The sequence below is a fragment of the Gymnodraco acuticeps genome, unplaced genomic scaffold (genome assembly GCF_902827175.1).
Source record: "Gymnodraco acuticeps unplaced genomic scaffold, fGymAcu1.1, whole genome shotgun sequence".
Taxonomy (NCBI): domain Eukaryota; kingdom Metazoa; phylum Chordata; class Actinopteri; order Perciformes; family Bathydraconidae; genus Gymnodraco; species Gymnodraco acuticeps.
The window spans coordinates 189643-206103 of NW_022990230.1; the positions used below are offsets into that span (position 1 = coordinate 189643).

Consider the following 16461-nt stretch of genomic DNA (forward strand, 5'->3'; position numbering starts at 1 on the left):
CCATCAGTTGATATTAGCAATCCTTAGGTCACAAACAATAAGACGGTAAAAAGCAACCGTCACAATGTTTCTCAAAAACGGAATTCCAGGAGCCCAATATATACAATTAGGGTTTATCAAGTTGCTACAGTGATAGAGTAACAGAGTAGCTGCTTTCTAAAGGCTTATTTAAGATGATATATGAAACCAAGAAAAACTAGACAGTGCATTCTCCTACTGCCAAATCCTCTCGTATTTACCGTTAAACCACAATTCATTTTCTCACAGTAGATTTTTTTAAACAGTTATTGTGACAAAGCAGGTCCCAATTCTTTAACAAGGCTGACACTTTTTGCATGGTAAAGTACCATGAGTGTGTAAAAACATCTGAGGCAATCAGATGCAGCGACGTCAGTCCCAAACATAATGTATGCCTTCCTGCCAATCAGCGGTATGAGCAGAAATACAAAAAGAACATGTTGATTCTTAGTCACCTTTGATTTATTCCATTTGTTACTTTACATAGTATATTATCCATGTGTTGCTCTTTTTATGAGAGAATCCTTTTGTCCTTATGGTACAGCAGCCAGCAAATTAATTTCACCTTTGAAATCCCTATAATTGTCAAAGGATTCCAAATGCAGTGAACAGAATAGTCTTATCTGTCAAATTCAAAATTGTGTGAGAGTACAATAGGCCAAATTGGTTCCCCGGTGATGAGCCAAAGCAATAATTACCCTGGACTAAGCTCACCTCAAGTAAGCCTTTTAGAGAAGTAGTTTGCATAATTGTTGTCATTAACATAATAAAGACAAAAAACGTCCATTGGTTATATTGACAGCTAGACAGTTCCCTGGGATTTTAATTTCTAAGAAGAGATTTAAAAACAAGACTCAATAAAATCTGAGGTAAATGAACCCTTGGCATTTCTTTCTGGGTAGTTTAATGTCAGGTGTTCCTTTCATCACACAATTTCCAGTTTCCATGACCACGCTTAGATCCATCCAGCGGCACCATTTAGCTGTTATGTATGAACAATTATTCTGTTCTTGAATTGCATCCACTTTCTAGTGTAGAATTTATGTAAATCTATTCTCTGTCCAGAATAAATATAGCCTAGCAACACACTGTGCTTTCTTAGAAAACTGTCACTTATAATTGGTGACAAATTAAAAACAGTACGGGGGAAAGAAACTGCTAAAAACGATGATTCATTAGAGCGATCATCACATCTTGGAATGCTTTAAAACACATGAAGATCCTGTGATCTCTTGAGGCACGCTTATGTTTTGCTTAAATTCGTCTCAAGACATTTCAAGACATGGGTGACTCCATGGATTAACAGTTGTGAACTTGACAGACAAGACTGCTTTGCATCAGGATTCCCACAAAGGGATTTAAACAAATAGCATATCATCAAAGGGGCGGTTGGTGGTAAAAAAAACTTATTTCAGGGAACCTGTGGGCCATCTGTGATAAATGGGCCATCTGTGATAAATGTGCCTAAAGATGTCATCCCTGGATTTATGCTTCGGCAGTTGTAGGAAGAACTCTCACAAACAGAGTTTTGGTGTCGAGAAATTTGACTGATGAATCAGCTGGCAACTCTGAAAAACATAGAAACATTAATCAGTTACAAAGAAAGTTTGTATTTATGGCTTAATGTTGGTGGGGACAAATGTTCCAAAATAAAAAAAACTCTGTTTTCATTAAAACTCTAAAGATAGCTTCAAAACTGCTCAATTTAGGAGGTTAGGTAAGTTTATTTCAACCTGAAACCTGAAAAGTAATTAAAGAATTTGCTGTAAGTTTATGTATTCCAAATTGTGCCATCATATATTAGCCACTTTCTCACTGACCTAATAATAAGATATGACCCTCCTGAACTATACAGAACTGAAACACATGTAGGGTAAAGTAAAAGTGATATTAATGGTATTTAAAAGGTTACCGTCATCTGCATGTTTTGCACATGAGCATCAACTTGTGAAGTGAAATTTAAAGCTCCAAAAATGTTTTGTTAATGTAAAATGTTCATCTAATGTAAAAGCATAGAGTTGGCATAAATCAGATGATCCACTTGCTGTTTATTCGCCCAGAAACATTGGCCTTAACTCAGTTTTGAATTATCTATGTGGCTGCCGAAGTCAATATGATAAGCACCATCCTTTCATCTTACCCTGGGTCAGGTCCTCGTCCAGGTAGAGTTTGATCCGTCTGCTGCGGAGGCCGAACACCTTCCCAGCCTCAGACAACAGGCCCGAGAAGTCCAGCCCATTCTGGCCCACTGGGTTCAGCAGCAGGAGGGTGCCCACCTCTCCTGTCTGGCACTCTGGAGGAAATAGGAAGAGTGTTGAAGAGAAGTGAACCAGACATTACACTTCCTTAACAAATTAAGAAATCATTGGCTTGTTAGTGAAGCTTGTTCACAAGTCCAGGAAAGGTATCAAGCCTAAGCCCCAGCCATGGGAAAATGGAGGAGAAGGAGAGCAGGAATAATAGATCAAAAAGAGAGGAAGTGAGAGTGAGAGCCAGGCTGATCAATTGGTAGACGTTGGGTCAGAAGGGCAAGGTGAAAGGGTTTGAGTGTGGATGACTTAAAGGATAAAGCTGGATTGTGGTACATTTCCTCCAGCACACAGTCCAACACACAATGAGTCGACTTGATTCTAGTGGTGCAAAATACCTAAGCACATGTATTTAGAATTACAGTTTCTAATAACTGTTACTGATATGATCAACATGTTAAATAGGATGGATTGTTTTAGTTTAAATGAAGCTACAACCTGAACTTAGTTAGTGAAATGTTAACAATGAAAACAGCAAAAAGATGGCCAGGCTCTAAAGCTCACAGATGCTTTATAATCTGTACAAAAACAACATGTTGGACTATTTATTTGAACTGAGCCAGGCTAAATGTTTTGTCCTATTTCCAATATTTGTCCATGGCTCAGTTAAGGGATTGCTGGCTTCAGCCTCAAATTTACTGTACATGCATGCGATTGGCAGAGTATAGGGCAGAGAAACATTATAAACACATTAATCAGTGAATCAAGTTCCCAAGTTCTCTATGGTTTGAGTCGTAAAACATCAAGCATACAACATATATTTACAAAACGGTTTCTTGTGCTAGCGGAGTAGGCCTATCTCGGGAACGGGGGGGGGTGGATGCGGTGGTGGGCATGCCGTGAACGTTGTGATCAGCTGATTTTGCGCAGTTCTCCAGTGTGTGCGCGGGGCACAGAATGTGCACAGGGGAGTCTCCCTCCGCAGCCGGTTGGCGTAGTTTTGGCACAATTCCGTTGTACAGACCGACGTTAACAGCAGCCCCGCACCGTCTGTGCACACGGAGTCCGACTCTGGAAAAGCTTCACAAGTACGTCTGTACGCAAAGGCGCTTAGTGACACAAGTGACGGTACGCATTTCAGATTTTTGCCACGCATGCGTACCTGTTATGTGCACTCCTGGCTATAGTGCTGCCACATCTGTAATGAGCTTAAAACAACACATAGCCATCTAGCCAAAACAGTCAAGTGGTACACCAAGACTTAGAAGAAAAGTACATTTTTTTAAATATTAAATATAGCCCGAGAAAAAGAAGATATAAATACATAGGCATAACAAAATCAGGAGAGAATCATAAAAGCTCAGCAACGATAATATACAAACTCATTTCAACAGAGCCTCCTTCCTGTGACGCAGAATTAACCTTTGACTAGTGTTATAATTAGCTCCATCCAAAACATAATTGCTGGACTTTAATTTGTGATTTTTGTAGAGTGGTCTAACTAACTTTACGCAAGTTAAAGGTCGCAGGACTTTCTCCAATTAGAACTAATAAGAAATGTACAGCATGTGTCAGATTGTTTTTAGTGTGTCCAAAACAAAGAAAGGGTCTGATCTATGATACGATGCTGCCTACAGCGAGTTAAAATAAAGCTTTGACTTCAGAGACAAAACTTATCTGTATAATTTCATTCTAAGTTTTAGTCTCTCCGTGGGATTTATTCATTATAATTAAAAAAGATTAATGGCAGCCTTATAACAACGACAAGGACTGACTCATCAGTTGTGCATGGCTCTGTGTGTGTGTGTGTGTGTGTGTGTGTGTGTGTGTGTGTGTGTGTGTGTGTGTGTGTGTGTGTGTGTGTGTGTTTCTCACCAGCTGGTTGTGCATTGCAGAGCAGGAGGTTGATGTAAGGACAGAGGAGGGAGTCAGTGGTGGGGGCGGGGCCAGGGGCGGAGCCTGTTGTCACTGACAAAGTTTTACCGCTCAACGCCTGAAGGTCTATTTTGCTCGTCAACTCTGTAATAAAAAACAAATGGTGGTGATTAGCTTGACAGCTTAAACACTTTACCTACTGTCACATAGATGTTAATGCTACACTAGTCTGCAGTGCAGTATCTGGATTTACATTAACTTCAATGGCTGCTCTTTTTTAACTACAAAAGTTAGCGATTTGGCTAGCTGGAAAGAAGGTGCTCAGTTTTAATAGGTAGTGTTGTCGATTAAGCTAGCTGGCCCAGGAGTCCAGTTACACACACAAACACTGGATGAATTATTGCTCTTATTATCACATACCATGTTATTAATATATAGGCATTAGGAAAATTCCAAAAGTGAGTGGGAAAAGTAGTAATAAAAATACATAACGTTTTAATGAAATGATACAGAAAAAAGCACAACGCTTTACATTCATTAATTCATTACTTCATAAAAGTGTTTAACTCAGAGTTTTACATATTTAGTTAAAGGTGGGGTAGGGGCAGCTGATTCAGAACGCTGCTGCTCGAGTCCTCACTAACACTAAGAAAGTGGATCACATCACTCCTGTTCTGAAGTCTTTACATTGGCTTCCTGTGTGTCAAAGAATAGATTTCAAAATACTGCTGCTGGTTTATAAAGCACTGAATGGTTTAGGCCCAAAATACATTTCTGACCTCCTGCTAAATTATGAACCATCCAGATCTCTCAGGTCTTCAGGGACTGGTCAGCTTTCTGTCCCCAGAGTCAGAACTAAACATCGTAAAGCAGCGTTCAGTTATTATGCTCCAAATATCTGGAACAAACTCCCAGAAACCTGCAGGTCCGCTGCAACTCTGACTACTTTTAAATCCAGGCTGAAGACTTTTCTTTTTGTCGCTGCTTTTAATTGAACTATTCATATCTTAGACTGCACTGAAACTGTTATCCATGTATTTTTTCTTTTAATGTTTATTTTATTAGCTTTTCTTTTTAATGACTGATTTTAAATGCCTTTCATTTTTTGTAAAGCACTTTGAATTGCCTTGTGTTGAAAAGTTCTATATAAATAAACTTGCCTTGCCTTGCCTAGGTAAGTTTGAGAAACCGGCTCGAGATACACTTTTTGTTATATTCCATGGAATGCTCTTAACATCCCGATAGCAATGAATATCTTAAGTGCTTTGACACAAAATCCATAAAATAATGTCATCTGTGGAAGCCGTAGTACTGTAAAAAGCACGACCAATCATCTGAGCCAACTGGATGGCCTACCTGCCTGTCAGCCTTCCATCTGTGCACAAACTTATCTCGTGTCCTCATTGGTCATGTGCGCGTTTGTGTGTGTTGGAGGAGGGGCTCTGTGAGGAAGTGGCAGATTTTTCCGGTTGTGTATTTTCAAATTCTAGCGCACTCGAGCTGGTTTCTCCAAAATTACCTACCCCACCTTTAAGTATTTAGTTTTACATTTTTTGATAAACTATTATTGAAAACATTTTTGCTACATTTCGTCAGCAGTAATATGACATGGCAGGTGTTACTACCATAACCAGGGGTGCACATAACTTTTTTGCCCTGGTTCTCAAAGGAGCACCTGGAGATGTTGCTTGGTGCTCATCCTTAAAATGAAATAAACCGTAACTTTTGAGGGGTCTTGACTTTATTTGCCAGACACACGGCACTGAACACACATGCAGAGGTGAACACAGAACACACATGCAGAGGTGAACACAAGACAACATTAGCACGAGCAGTAATCCTACAAGCTGTCATCACTACCCTCCTGACTGTTCTCCTCACTGTCTTCCTCTCTGTCAGACATGGTAGCTGATGATGTAGGCCTACTACTTTCTCTCTGGTTGAGTCTGCGATTAGCTGCTTGCATCCACAAGTCAACAGCTGGGTTTGGGTCGAAAGTCTCTGTTGTCATCTTAGACAAGTGGATGTAATCAAATAAGTATGTGAACATAACCAATAACCTACCATAGCCAATAACAAATGAATGTAACTTATTTTATTTGTGTTGTTCATTCATATCTTATTTTACCTTAACATTTATTTATGCATTTTTTTTATCTCTCCAGTTTTAAAGGATATTTTTGGTTACTGTCCTATAGTATACATTGGAATGATTTAAAACCTGTTTATCCCAATAATTATAAAGGAGTGCCTTGGAAATATGTGTTTACATAAATTGTGATCAAACCGTTTGAACTTAGACTAAAGTGAACTATCTAAACACTCAGAGTCCTTACCTCACTGAGCTGTAGTTATCAGCCTCTCAGTCTGACTGGAGAGGACTCTCCCTCCACATTATTGTAGACACATCTTCTTCTTATATCCGTTAGAGCAGCTAGCACGGCACCAGATTCTAATAACAACAGCGCTGGTACCGGTGCACCCTCCTTCTCTCCCTCGCTCACTCGCATTTTGGCTGTGAGCTGCGGGCGCCAGATAAGCCAACATCCCCCATTTTCATCACTTACAGCGCCCATCGTACAGGGCAAATGAAACGTGTAACCGGGGTGAAAAGGGTGTTACATTTACTTAATTATGAATATTGTTACATCAAGGCCGAAAATTAGGATGAGCCCCAACGGTCAAAATGTTTTCTTCCCTCCCAGAACTGCCAGCGCAGCGCCTCCACAGATCTGGCGCCCTAGGCGAACATCTAGCCAGTGCTACGGGCCGACCCTGAGTTCATATCATGGTTCATACATGTATGCAACTCGCAAATATCTTTCTCTCTCTCTCTCTCTTCTCTCTCTCTCATCTCTCCTCTATTTTCTCTTTTCCCTTCTCTCTCTCCCTCTCTCAATGTTGGTACGCAAATGCGCTTTGTTTCAAATGACCCGGTGCTCTTTTTTTGGCGGAGTTGCGCATGCGCACCTGCGCACCAGTTATGTGCAGCCCTGACCATAACAGTGATTCGCTGCAGTTATGGCCAAACCCAGTCCTTACCAGTGCCACTATTGAAGAATCTGAGCTGGGTGTTATTGGTTCCAAAGATGCTGCTGCACACTTTCTTCAGCTTGTCCAAGTCTTGTCTGTTATCCCCTTTGGGGTTCTCCAACAGCACCACCCCCTCTGAACAGGAAACCAGGCAGACATGATTAGCAACATAGCAACACTTTAACATTACATACATATTCTTTAAAAACATTTCTGGCTGGAAAAACTGATTGTATTTTTCGCTTTACCTTGTTCTTTGTTGTTGACCTTCACCCTGATGTTCACGTAGCTGCAAGCTGGTCCATTTAGAGGAGCGTGAGGGGCTGAAGAACCCTTCACTATGGTTAACTCCAGGTCTGATCCCTTCAGCTGCAATACAAATACAAGAGCATGACCAAAACATACTGACATTCTTTGTTATTTAAACCAAAAAAGAGGTACTTGTACAACAAATACATTCAGTTAATAGTTACACAGGGATTACAAAGAGGGACATTGTCAACATGAGATTAAATTGACAATTTGGGCATAATAATCAATCAACTCCACACCAAAGTGTTGTGCTTTAAAACCGGCTGTGTCCTTATACCTGAGTCTTTTCTTCTATAATGACAGTGGCATTCTTAGGGACCGGGAAGGGCATCATGGGAGCCTTGGTGGTGGCCAGGATGAAGTCAGTGTGCGCCTGGATCACAGAGCCCAGGTACTGCCCCTCTGGCTGGCAGCGGTAGTACACAGTTATTTCATCGGAAGGCACCAAATGACCCTGTAATTCAAAGGATTTAGACACAGGTAGTTGGTTTTAAACTGAAAACAAATACTTAACTAAGCATTATTCAGAATCTGAAAATGATGTTAACAATTACCTGAAAGAAGGATGTAAGGGGGATGGGTAAAAAATGATAGAAAGGCCGACATAAAGAAGAGAGCGGGAGATTAAAAAGTAAAAAACAGACAGTGTAGGAAGAAATAAAGGCAGAAGGGAACAAGGGGAGATTTTCTAATGGATGAATGCCATTCTATTTTGGCAATGTGTGCTGACAGCTTCCTCTAACCTTGACACATTCAAACACATTGATCTCATCCTAATCTGCAGTGTGCACAGCCGTACACACAAATGGTATTGACTGTAAAGTACACACGAACATGCACACACTCCAATTGCAGTATGTGGCTCAAGGGCGGAGGAGTAACGTTAGCTAGATACAGAGGAGCAGTCAATCAATGGAGGAAGGTTTATAGGCTTTTCCTGCCAAGTCAAGGTACTGACCCTACCCTGAAGGGGTGGGTGTGTGTGAGTGTGTGTGTGTGTGTGTGTGTGTGTGTGTGTGTGTGTGTGTGTGTGTGTGTGTGTGTGTGTGTGTGTGTGTGTGAGTGAGTGAGTGAGTGAGTGAGTGAGTGAGTGTGTGTGTGTGTGTGAGTGTGTGTGTCATCTACAGTTTGCCAACACCTCAAAAACAAAATGCTTACACACAAATACCGACAAAAACACTGACAAACCCTCAAACTACTACCAAACATGTGGTAGAATTGTTTTAAAATAATTCCAATCCCCAGGGTGGAAAATTCCTATCTCAGTTTGAAATAACTGGAGGAATTTAGCCTGGCTGGGAGCCAGTGCGCACCACTGCTATAGGGGGACGGAAAAAACTGTTTGTTGCTTGTGAAAACAAGGGGCTAATCCGTCTTTACTCCCAAGACCACTTCAAAGCTCCAACATTAGAATCTGAAAGGGGCCAGACTGTAATTAAGCTTCCATTAAGCCTGCCTTATGATGGAGAAACTTCTAACTGTGACGCTGAAGTGGAAAGATTTCAAAACTGCCCTGACAAAATTAGCATGGGACATAAAGAGGAAGGGGGCAGCACGGGGTGCCCAAAGGGAGGGAAATGAAACTAAATAACACATCACAAAACATATACTATGCTGGGTTTGCATGTTGTTGATGACAAAACATACGGGGAGTTAGGAGTGTGTGGTAGGGATTAGGAAGCATTAGGATAAGGGCCACTGAAAATAATTGAGGCATAAGGTTACTTTTATATTATATCGGGAGAAATGTATTCAGAGTAAACAAGGTAAACCTCCTGAAAAGGTTCAAGTATTTTTGACCAGAGCTATATAATATTTGGTTCTAATTATTAATAGTATGCAGTGCCATACAAATATTCCATTAGAGGATGTGCAGGTTGTCATCATACTTAAAAATACCACACAGTTTGTGTCAGAAGTGTTTACAGCCCTGATGCTCCTAAATGCTTCTTGCACCCAGTCAATTTAACTGTCTTCCTCACCGTGCAGCACTCCTTAAGCTGCCTCAGCTCTGATTACACGTGTTGACAGACAGTTTCTAATACGTCATATTTTATTCATTAGACACTAGATTGTAAAATTCACTATTAGTGTGTTATGTGTCACCCTAGTTTCCAGAGCTAGTAGTGCTCCTGAAATAATCGTCCCACCTTCTTGCGTAGTTTCTGAATGCGGTTGATGACCTCACGGGCGACGCCTTCATCCATCATGGATTGGTCGGGGCTGACGTCCAGCAGCACCAGGACCTGAAAGAAAAAAGGAGGGTCTTAGCAAAACATTTAACTGATCCCAAAAGTCATCACAGTCTTAGAAAACTTTTGTTTTTTTCATTTAACCTGTTATTACCATAGACTGTATATATGGTTATCACCCATTCAAAGTTTTTTTTTTTTTGAGGAGGGGAGTGGGTCTTAAATGTACCTGCCTTAATCAACATGTCATACGCTCATATTTGAAGGTCATATCCTGCATGTTCTCATTTACATAACAATGTTTAAATACCAAATGTATGGATTCCTGACGACTAGCAAAATATTTACAATAAAAGGGTTCCAACAAATAAGTGTGTGCATCCAGGAGGATAGATTTTTTATTTGAGCACAATTGCCCACAATTCCGACATTAAGTTCTAATATTTGGGCGAATTGAAATGTATAATACTGAGGTATACTTTTATCAAGATGTTTGAATATTGTTTGATTTTTTTAACCAGCTAAGCTTGAACATTAGTCCATTTTAAGTTGGGAAAAATAGCCTGTTGACCTCAAAGCCAGAATGATAAAGTTAAGGTTTAACCTTTCAGTTACTGTAACAACAGACAGTGTGCTCTTACTGCACATATATTGCAATATGTATCTGACAGAACGCTAGCAGATAGTGACAGAATGTTCCCTTATGAGTAACCAAACTCCCTCAGTGACAGGCTACAAACTATTTATTTGAAAAGAGGGTAAAATCCACAGAGCAATGAATCTATCTTAGACTTTTTGTTCAAAGTTAAAAGTGATGAAGAAACAACCCGGCAGAAATAGCGACAATATTGTACTGTGTGAGTCACTAAAGTAAAATGAGTGTCACGTTGTGTAAGGCTGCTGCCAGCCTCAAACACTTCACCTTGGGAGGAAGGGAGGGAGATGACAGGGCGACAGAGTAAAGTACACAAAAAGCTAAATGAATAGAAAGAGAAAGAACAGAGAGGCAGACAGATGGGAGCTGGGAGGTCGGTGCGAGCGAGCGAGAATTAAAACGCCAGCTCAGTAAACTGGTATTAAGGTGCAGCCGTGTGGTGTGTATACGGTTGGAGGAGCACTGATTCGAGAAAGAGCCTCTGGGAAACGCATACATGCTGGTTTCCACTTAGTCGTGAAATGATTTCATACATCACACTCACAGTAAAGACATATAAATGCATTTACAGTATATGGCAGCTTAGTGCAGGAGCAGCAGATCAGGTTACATTACACTTTGCAGCCAGATCCATTCAATAGTATTGTAGCAGTAAAGAGAAAGGGGGTATGTACTGTGTGTGTGTGTGTGTGTGTGTGTGTGTGTGTGTGTGTGTGTGTGTGTGTGTGTGTGTGTGTGTGTGTGTGTGTGTGTGTGTGTGTGTGTGTGTGTGTGTGTGTATTTCTAAACCTTTTCATGGGTGTTAACAAATAACATTTACACATTTTCCATAACCAGTTTCTGGATAATAAAAATACATGATTGGTCCACAAGAGTCACGATACGATACATAATCACGGATGCCGATTTTCATAATGCATTATAACCTGCTGATACCACTGTATAATCATTGTTATAAGCACACATAAGTACTCATGATGCATTATGACAATAATAATACATTTTAACCATTTCATAATGAATTATAAGATCAAGTATCATAATACTTCATAATTGCCAGTCCCTCACTGACTAGGATTCATTACAGGTTGTTATAATGCACCATATGAGGTCATTGTTTCTTTAAGTTCATTGAAGTCAAATAATACATCTAAAATGAGAAATCAAATGTATTTTGGAACATAGAGCGTACCTGTGCATCAGAGTGCGCTTCATACTGTGTTGCGGAGCCAGAGCTCTGGTCGAAGGTGTACATGAGCCTCAGATCGTCCTCATGAAGCTCATGGCCGTCCACCGTGATGGATCCTTCAAATTAAAAACCAAAATTTTAAAATGTGCAAATCCAAAGTTATGGTACTGAAAATGCAATAACAAATAAATAAATACAAAGTCAGTTGGATGTTTAATAACAATGATAACACTATTATGTTTTTCAGATCACTCCCTGCATCAAGTCTATTCCTCAAAATACCTACTTGTTTTGATAAACTAATAGTTATGTTTCATGCAATAATAGCTAAAAAGACAAGTAACAATGATTGTTTTAGCCCTGGTACAATGTGGATAACTTGCTTTTTTCATTTATATACCATATTTATGTGAATATCTTTGGGTGTTGGGCTAATGAAACAATGCATTAAAAAACATCACTTATGACTTGGGATGGACATGTTTCTCAAATATAAACAAAAAGGATAATCTAGAAATTAAAGTGAATAGGGCTGTGGGCAATCTTTCTAATTGATCATTAGAAAGATTGCCCACAGCCCTATTTACTTTAATACTTAATAATTAAATTGGAAATTAGCATAGAAATTCAACTAGACAAGTAAAACCCTTTTCAGACGTTTTCCTGTTAAAATCTATAATATCACCAGACCAGTCTTATCCCAGAAAATCAATCATTCAAGAGGATGAAAAGGCATCCAAAATAGTTTATATTGATTGCCATTATAATTGAATCAATGCTGACAACAGACATTAATGCAAATGTAATGATAAACTACTTAGTGTCCCACAATTCTCCTATTTATATTTGAATAAATTGCCAACTGATTGTGTGAAATTAGTCTTTATTTTGGTGTTTGTCTCTTTAGAAGAATTCTAGAAATGGTTTCAATTACAGCCAATCAAACTGAATTAAGTGCTCTCCTAACAACATGCAGGCCGAGGCTTTATTTTTGAATGAGCTATGGATTGGATCAGTATTTGCTCGCATGCTGTGATTCCTTACATTTCAGTCATCCGGCCAGATCCACTCATGATCTGAACTTTTAAACATTACATCAAACCCATTGTAGTCAGGTTTAAAATCATTTTGGCAGTGGCAGCAATTACTCACATCTGTGTTTTGACTAAGAATCGTGACCGTTTTCTCCAATCCACCTCACTTCTCTACCCCCAGAGGCTGGGTGAAACAGTCACTCCTTTTTCTCTCTAATCTTTTATTTCCATGCTTTGGTTTCCTGTGTCCTTCCCTGCTTCCCTGCTCTTCTCCACCTTCTTTCTTAACCTCTTTTTCTTCTGCCCATCAAAATGATGGGATCAAAAGGTACTGCTAAGGAATAATGGGCAATACAACAAATGGCCTTGAACACACAATCAGTTGCTAGCCAAATTGCCCCCTCTAGTCTAAAAGGTTTTTTTTGTGTCACAGATTCTCAGCTAGAAATGGCACAAAAGGTTAAAAGTGAGTGTGAGCTTTTCCATGGGTGGATGACTGACCAGTTACCAGATTTTTTTCCCATATGTATGATAATTTTTACCATCGGATAGAGCAAGACTAGTCTTTTTCCCCTGCTTCCATTCTTTTTGCTCAAATAGTCAAACTTCCAGCAAGCTCCATACCTTTGATCCAACATAAATAATACAGTTTAGCATCTTAAAAAGGAGGTTTTGTGCACTCAAACATCCCATCTCTCCTGTGAACCTGAGTCAGTGTAATGCTACTTGGTTCCACAGCAGTAGTTTCCCTACACTCTCCATCTCTTTTCACCATCCTCCACCACAACTATGTCTTTCCTTCTCGCTCATCCTCCTTTTTCCCTTCCAATTGGCTAGACTTCAAACTGGAAGTCAAATTGGAAATGTTAAGTTCCCACAGCCCAGCTGACCTCCACTGCTTCCTTCCCCCGAGACTCTGGGGGCTCTCCTCGTCTCTCTATAATTGGAGAGACAGGATACCTTGCACTGCTTTGATCCGTACTCCAGCTCTGATTACAGTTTCAAAAGGGTTAGGGTTTGCTTTCTGACGATAAACTGCCCGACTGTCTGTGTCCAGACCTCAATGCAAGGATTCCTAGTGAAATAATTAGGGCTGTCAAGTTAAAACGTTAATAACAAAAAAAATGTTTTAACGTGCGATTAACGCATGTGTATTTGTCCTCTGCCCGCCCCGTAGTTTTAGAGCCCAAAGGCTTGATGTTGTTGTTGTTAGTTGGATGGTGGGAGATTCTAGCGAGATATGGATACAAAAAAATGTGTTTTAAACAGCAAGCCAAGCACCCAGCTGAAGCTGACAGCCCCGCTCCTGCCGCTCGCTTGCGGCAGACCACGCTTGAAAGTTCGCCTGGACAACAACAGCGATAGCTAAATGGGTGGCTACAGCTTAACATTGTGGAGGACGAGGGGCTGCGTTAGATCATTCGGATCGCATCCAACGTGTCGACTGCACATCACAGCGCATTATTTTGACCCACAGTGGGAACTTCAGTCTCATGCTTTGACTGAAGATGAAGACAAAGGAGCGGCATTTCGCCGACAACTGTAAACAGGCTTGTCTGTTTGAGCAACTGGCTCAGTGCAAAGAAGTACACAGGGTTGGGAGAGAGTTTAAGAGAGAGAGAGGTTCCAGGTTGTTGTGTTGAGAATATTCAGCAGAATATTTGTCATTGTTCAAATGATAATAAACAAACATTTGCATAAAGCATATTTGTCCACTCATATGTTGACAAGAGTATTAAAAACTTGAAAAATATTCCTCTTAGGTACATTTAGAACAGATCAAAAATGTGCGATTAATCGCGATTAACTATGGACGTCATGCGATTAATCGCTATTACATATTTTAATCGACTGACAGCCCTAGAAATAATATATACGATGTCAACACAATTTTGTATGGGAGGCGTGTGGTGCAGTGGGATGTGAGTTGGTATTCGGATCAGGAGGTCACAGGTTCAAACCCCACTGCGGTCAGCATGTCGTTGTGTCCCTGGGCAAGACACTTCACCCCAAATTGCTCCTGTGGGGATTGCCCACAGTATTGAGTATGTATATATTTGGATAAAAGCGTCTAACAAGTAACATGTAATGTAATGTAATGTATAATTGTGTGTAATATCCTAACATTCACCTACTACTCTTTACTCATTTATTGTTTGGTTGACAAATATTCAACTAATGGTTCCTTTTTTTGTAAGTAATTGATGAAGAATTATTACACAAAAATAATTGTAGGTTTTCAATTATGAAGATAATATATGCAGTTTTGTCTCATGTTAATACAAACCAGTTAAATACACTAGGGTGCCGACGGCTCGGGGACTTCCCTTTGCACCCCCAAATGTGATTCTTAAGATATGAGATCACGTTTTGTTTTTTTTTGAGCACACAGCCATACCTGTCTTCTGGAAGGCCTCCAGCTGTTCGTTGCTGAGCTCTTTGATAGAGGCGGTGATGGATTTGAAGGCCGCCTTCAGTCTCTTGCCCAGCACCATGTGGTCGGGCTCGGCTCTCAGACGGATGCCGTACTTGTCTTTGTCCGTAGACAGCGTCAACTGTCGGACATTAAGCTCCTAGAGGGAAAAATACAACTTATGTCTTAGAAAAGGTAAATCAGTGTTGTTGTTTCCTGTGTGACAAGCCCAAATATACCAATGGGTAGTAGTTAACTGGGCTATTATTGTATATACAAACATGAACAAAAGTATTAAAAAATAATTGAAACAAATTAACTAAACTGAAACTGTAATGTGCATTGCACAACTAAAAGGGAAATAAATGATGCATACAAGTACTTATAAGCCTCTGGGTATTTTATGCTTATGGACAAAGCTTTCCTGGCATCAGCGTGAAAGTTAAGGGATCTGACAGCATTTGTCCAGTTTAAAACTTTACTTAGCTCTTCCTGCACCCACATATGTCCACCCCAACCAAATGCAATTAGTTACAATAAAACTGCTTGCATTTATTAAACTGTTCATCTATATTGAACATTAACTCAAAACTGAACTTAATGGAAAACTAAATTCAAACTAAACAGAAAAAATAAGATTAAACATAAGTAATCAACACTTTAAATACCCTGGGCATGTACTGTAAAGACCCAATCGATAATTGATTACAGAGTCATTCACTCTATGAAATCAAACAGTAAGTCTGTAAGCTGTTCCTTCTATTCAGTCAATACTTCACTCCAGTACGATTCATTTTTCAATCTAAATGGAGATAGAAGTCTGTGAGCCGTTGGGGACGCTTTAGACATACTAAAGTTATCCAAAATACTGACGCTCACGCTGGCCGGCCGTGCACAGCTTCTCTAAGTCAACCAAACTGAAGCGTGCCACTGAGTTTTAGCTTAGTTGACTCGCTGACAGAGAGCACAGCTAAGCCCCAGAAAAGGACTCAATAATACACTTCAGGGCAGAGTGGGCTCGAAACCGTTCTTTCAACCTCGGGTTAGAGCTGAGCTTGGTTAGTGAAAATAGGAGTGAATCAATGCAAAGGTGAACAAAAAGAACCATTTATATCTTGGAGGCATATATGTCTTTGTTTGCATAGTAGAGATGTTTGTACATTACATTATATACACGCTGCTGTCATATAAAACAGACATTCATTTGATATTCCCAATGAACATCTTGTGCTCAGCTGACAGTGAAGTCATCAAAACGCTTGTCCGTAAAGAAGAGTTGACCAAAGCTAAAATGTAAACGGTCATTGACCACTAACTGCTAATCCCATTTTGTGTCTAATCTACTTGTTTCCCTTCAAATGTGAGAGAATTTGTCAAATTCATGTTTTGCCTCAAGAAATAGACAATAAAAATGTAAACGGCAGCATTAAGGATTTGCTGCTGCTTGGTTTGAAATGCCAAGTTGATGTATCTTCTTTTTGTATCTTACAA

At 39.9% G+C, this 16461-nt stretch overlaps 1 protein-coding gene across 1 annotated transcript in view; it reads right to left on the reverse strand.

The window, feature by feature from the left end:
• Positions 1-458: 458 nt before the first annotated feature.
• The window catches only part of iars1 (isoleucyl-tRNA synthetase 1), a 71603-nt gene continuing 55600 nt past the window's right edge, over positions 459-16461 (reverse strand). The window contains exons 26-34 of the mRNA XM_034218904.1: positions 14956-15130; positions 11527-11639; positions 9638-9733; positions 7765-7941; positions 7424-7544; positions 7185-7310; positions 4143-4286; positions 2159-2311; positions 459-1586 (exon numbers count right to left, since the gene is read on the reverse strand). Of these exons, the coding sequence (XP_034074795.1) occupies positions 1504-1586; positions 2159-2311; positions 4143-4286; positions 7185-7310; positions 7424-7544; positions 7765-7941; positions 9638-9733; positions 11527-11639; positions 14956-15130 (1188 nt within the window). The 3' untranslated portion in view covers positions 459-1503. The remainder of the gene's footprint in view (positions 1587-2158; positions 2312-4142; positions 4287-7184; positions 7311-7423; positions 7545-7764; positions 7942-9637; positions 9734-11526; positions 11640-14955; positions 15131-16461) is intronic.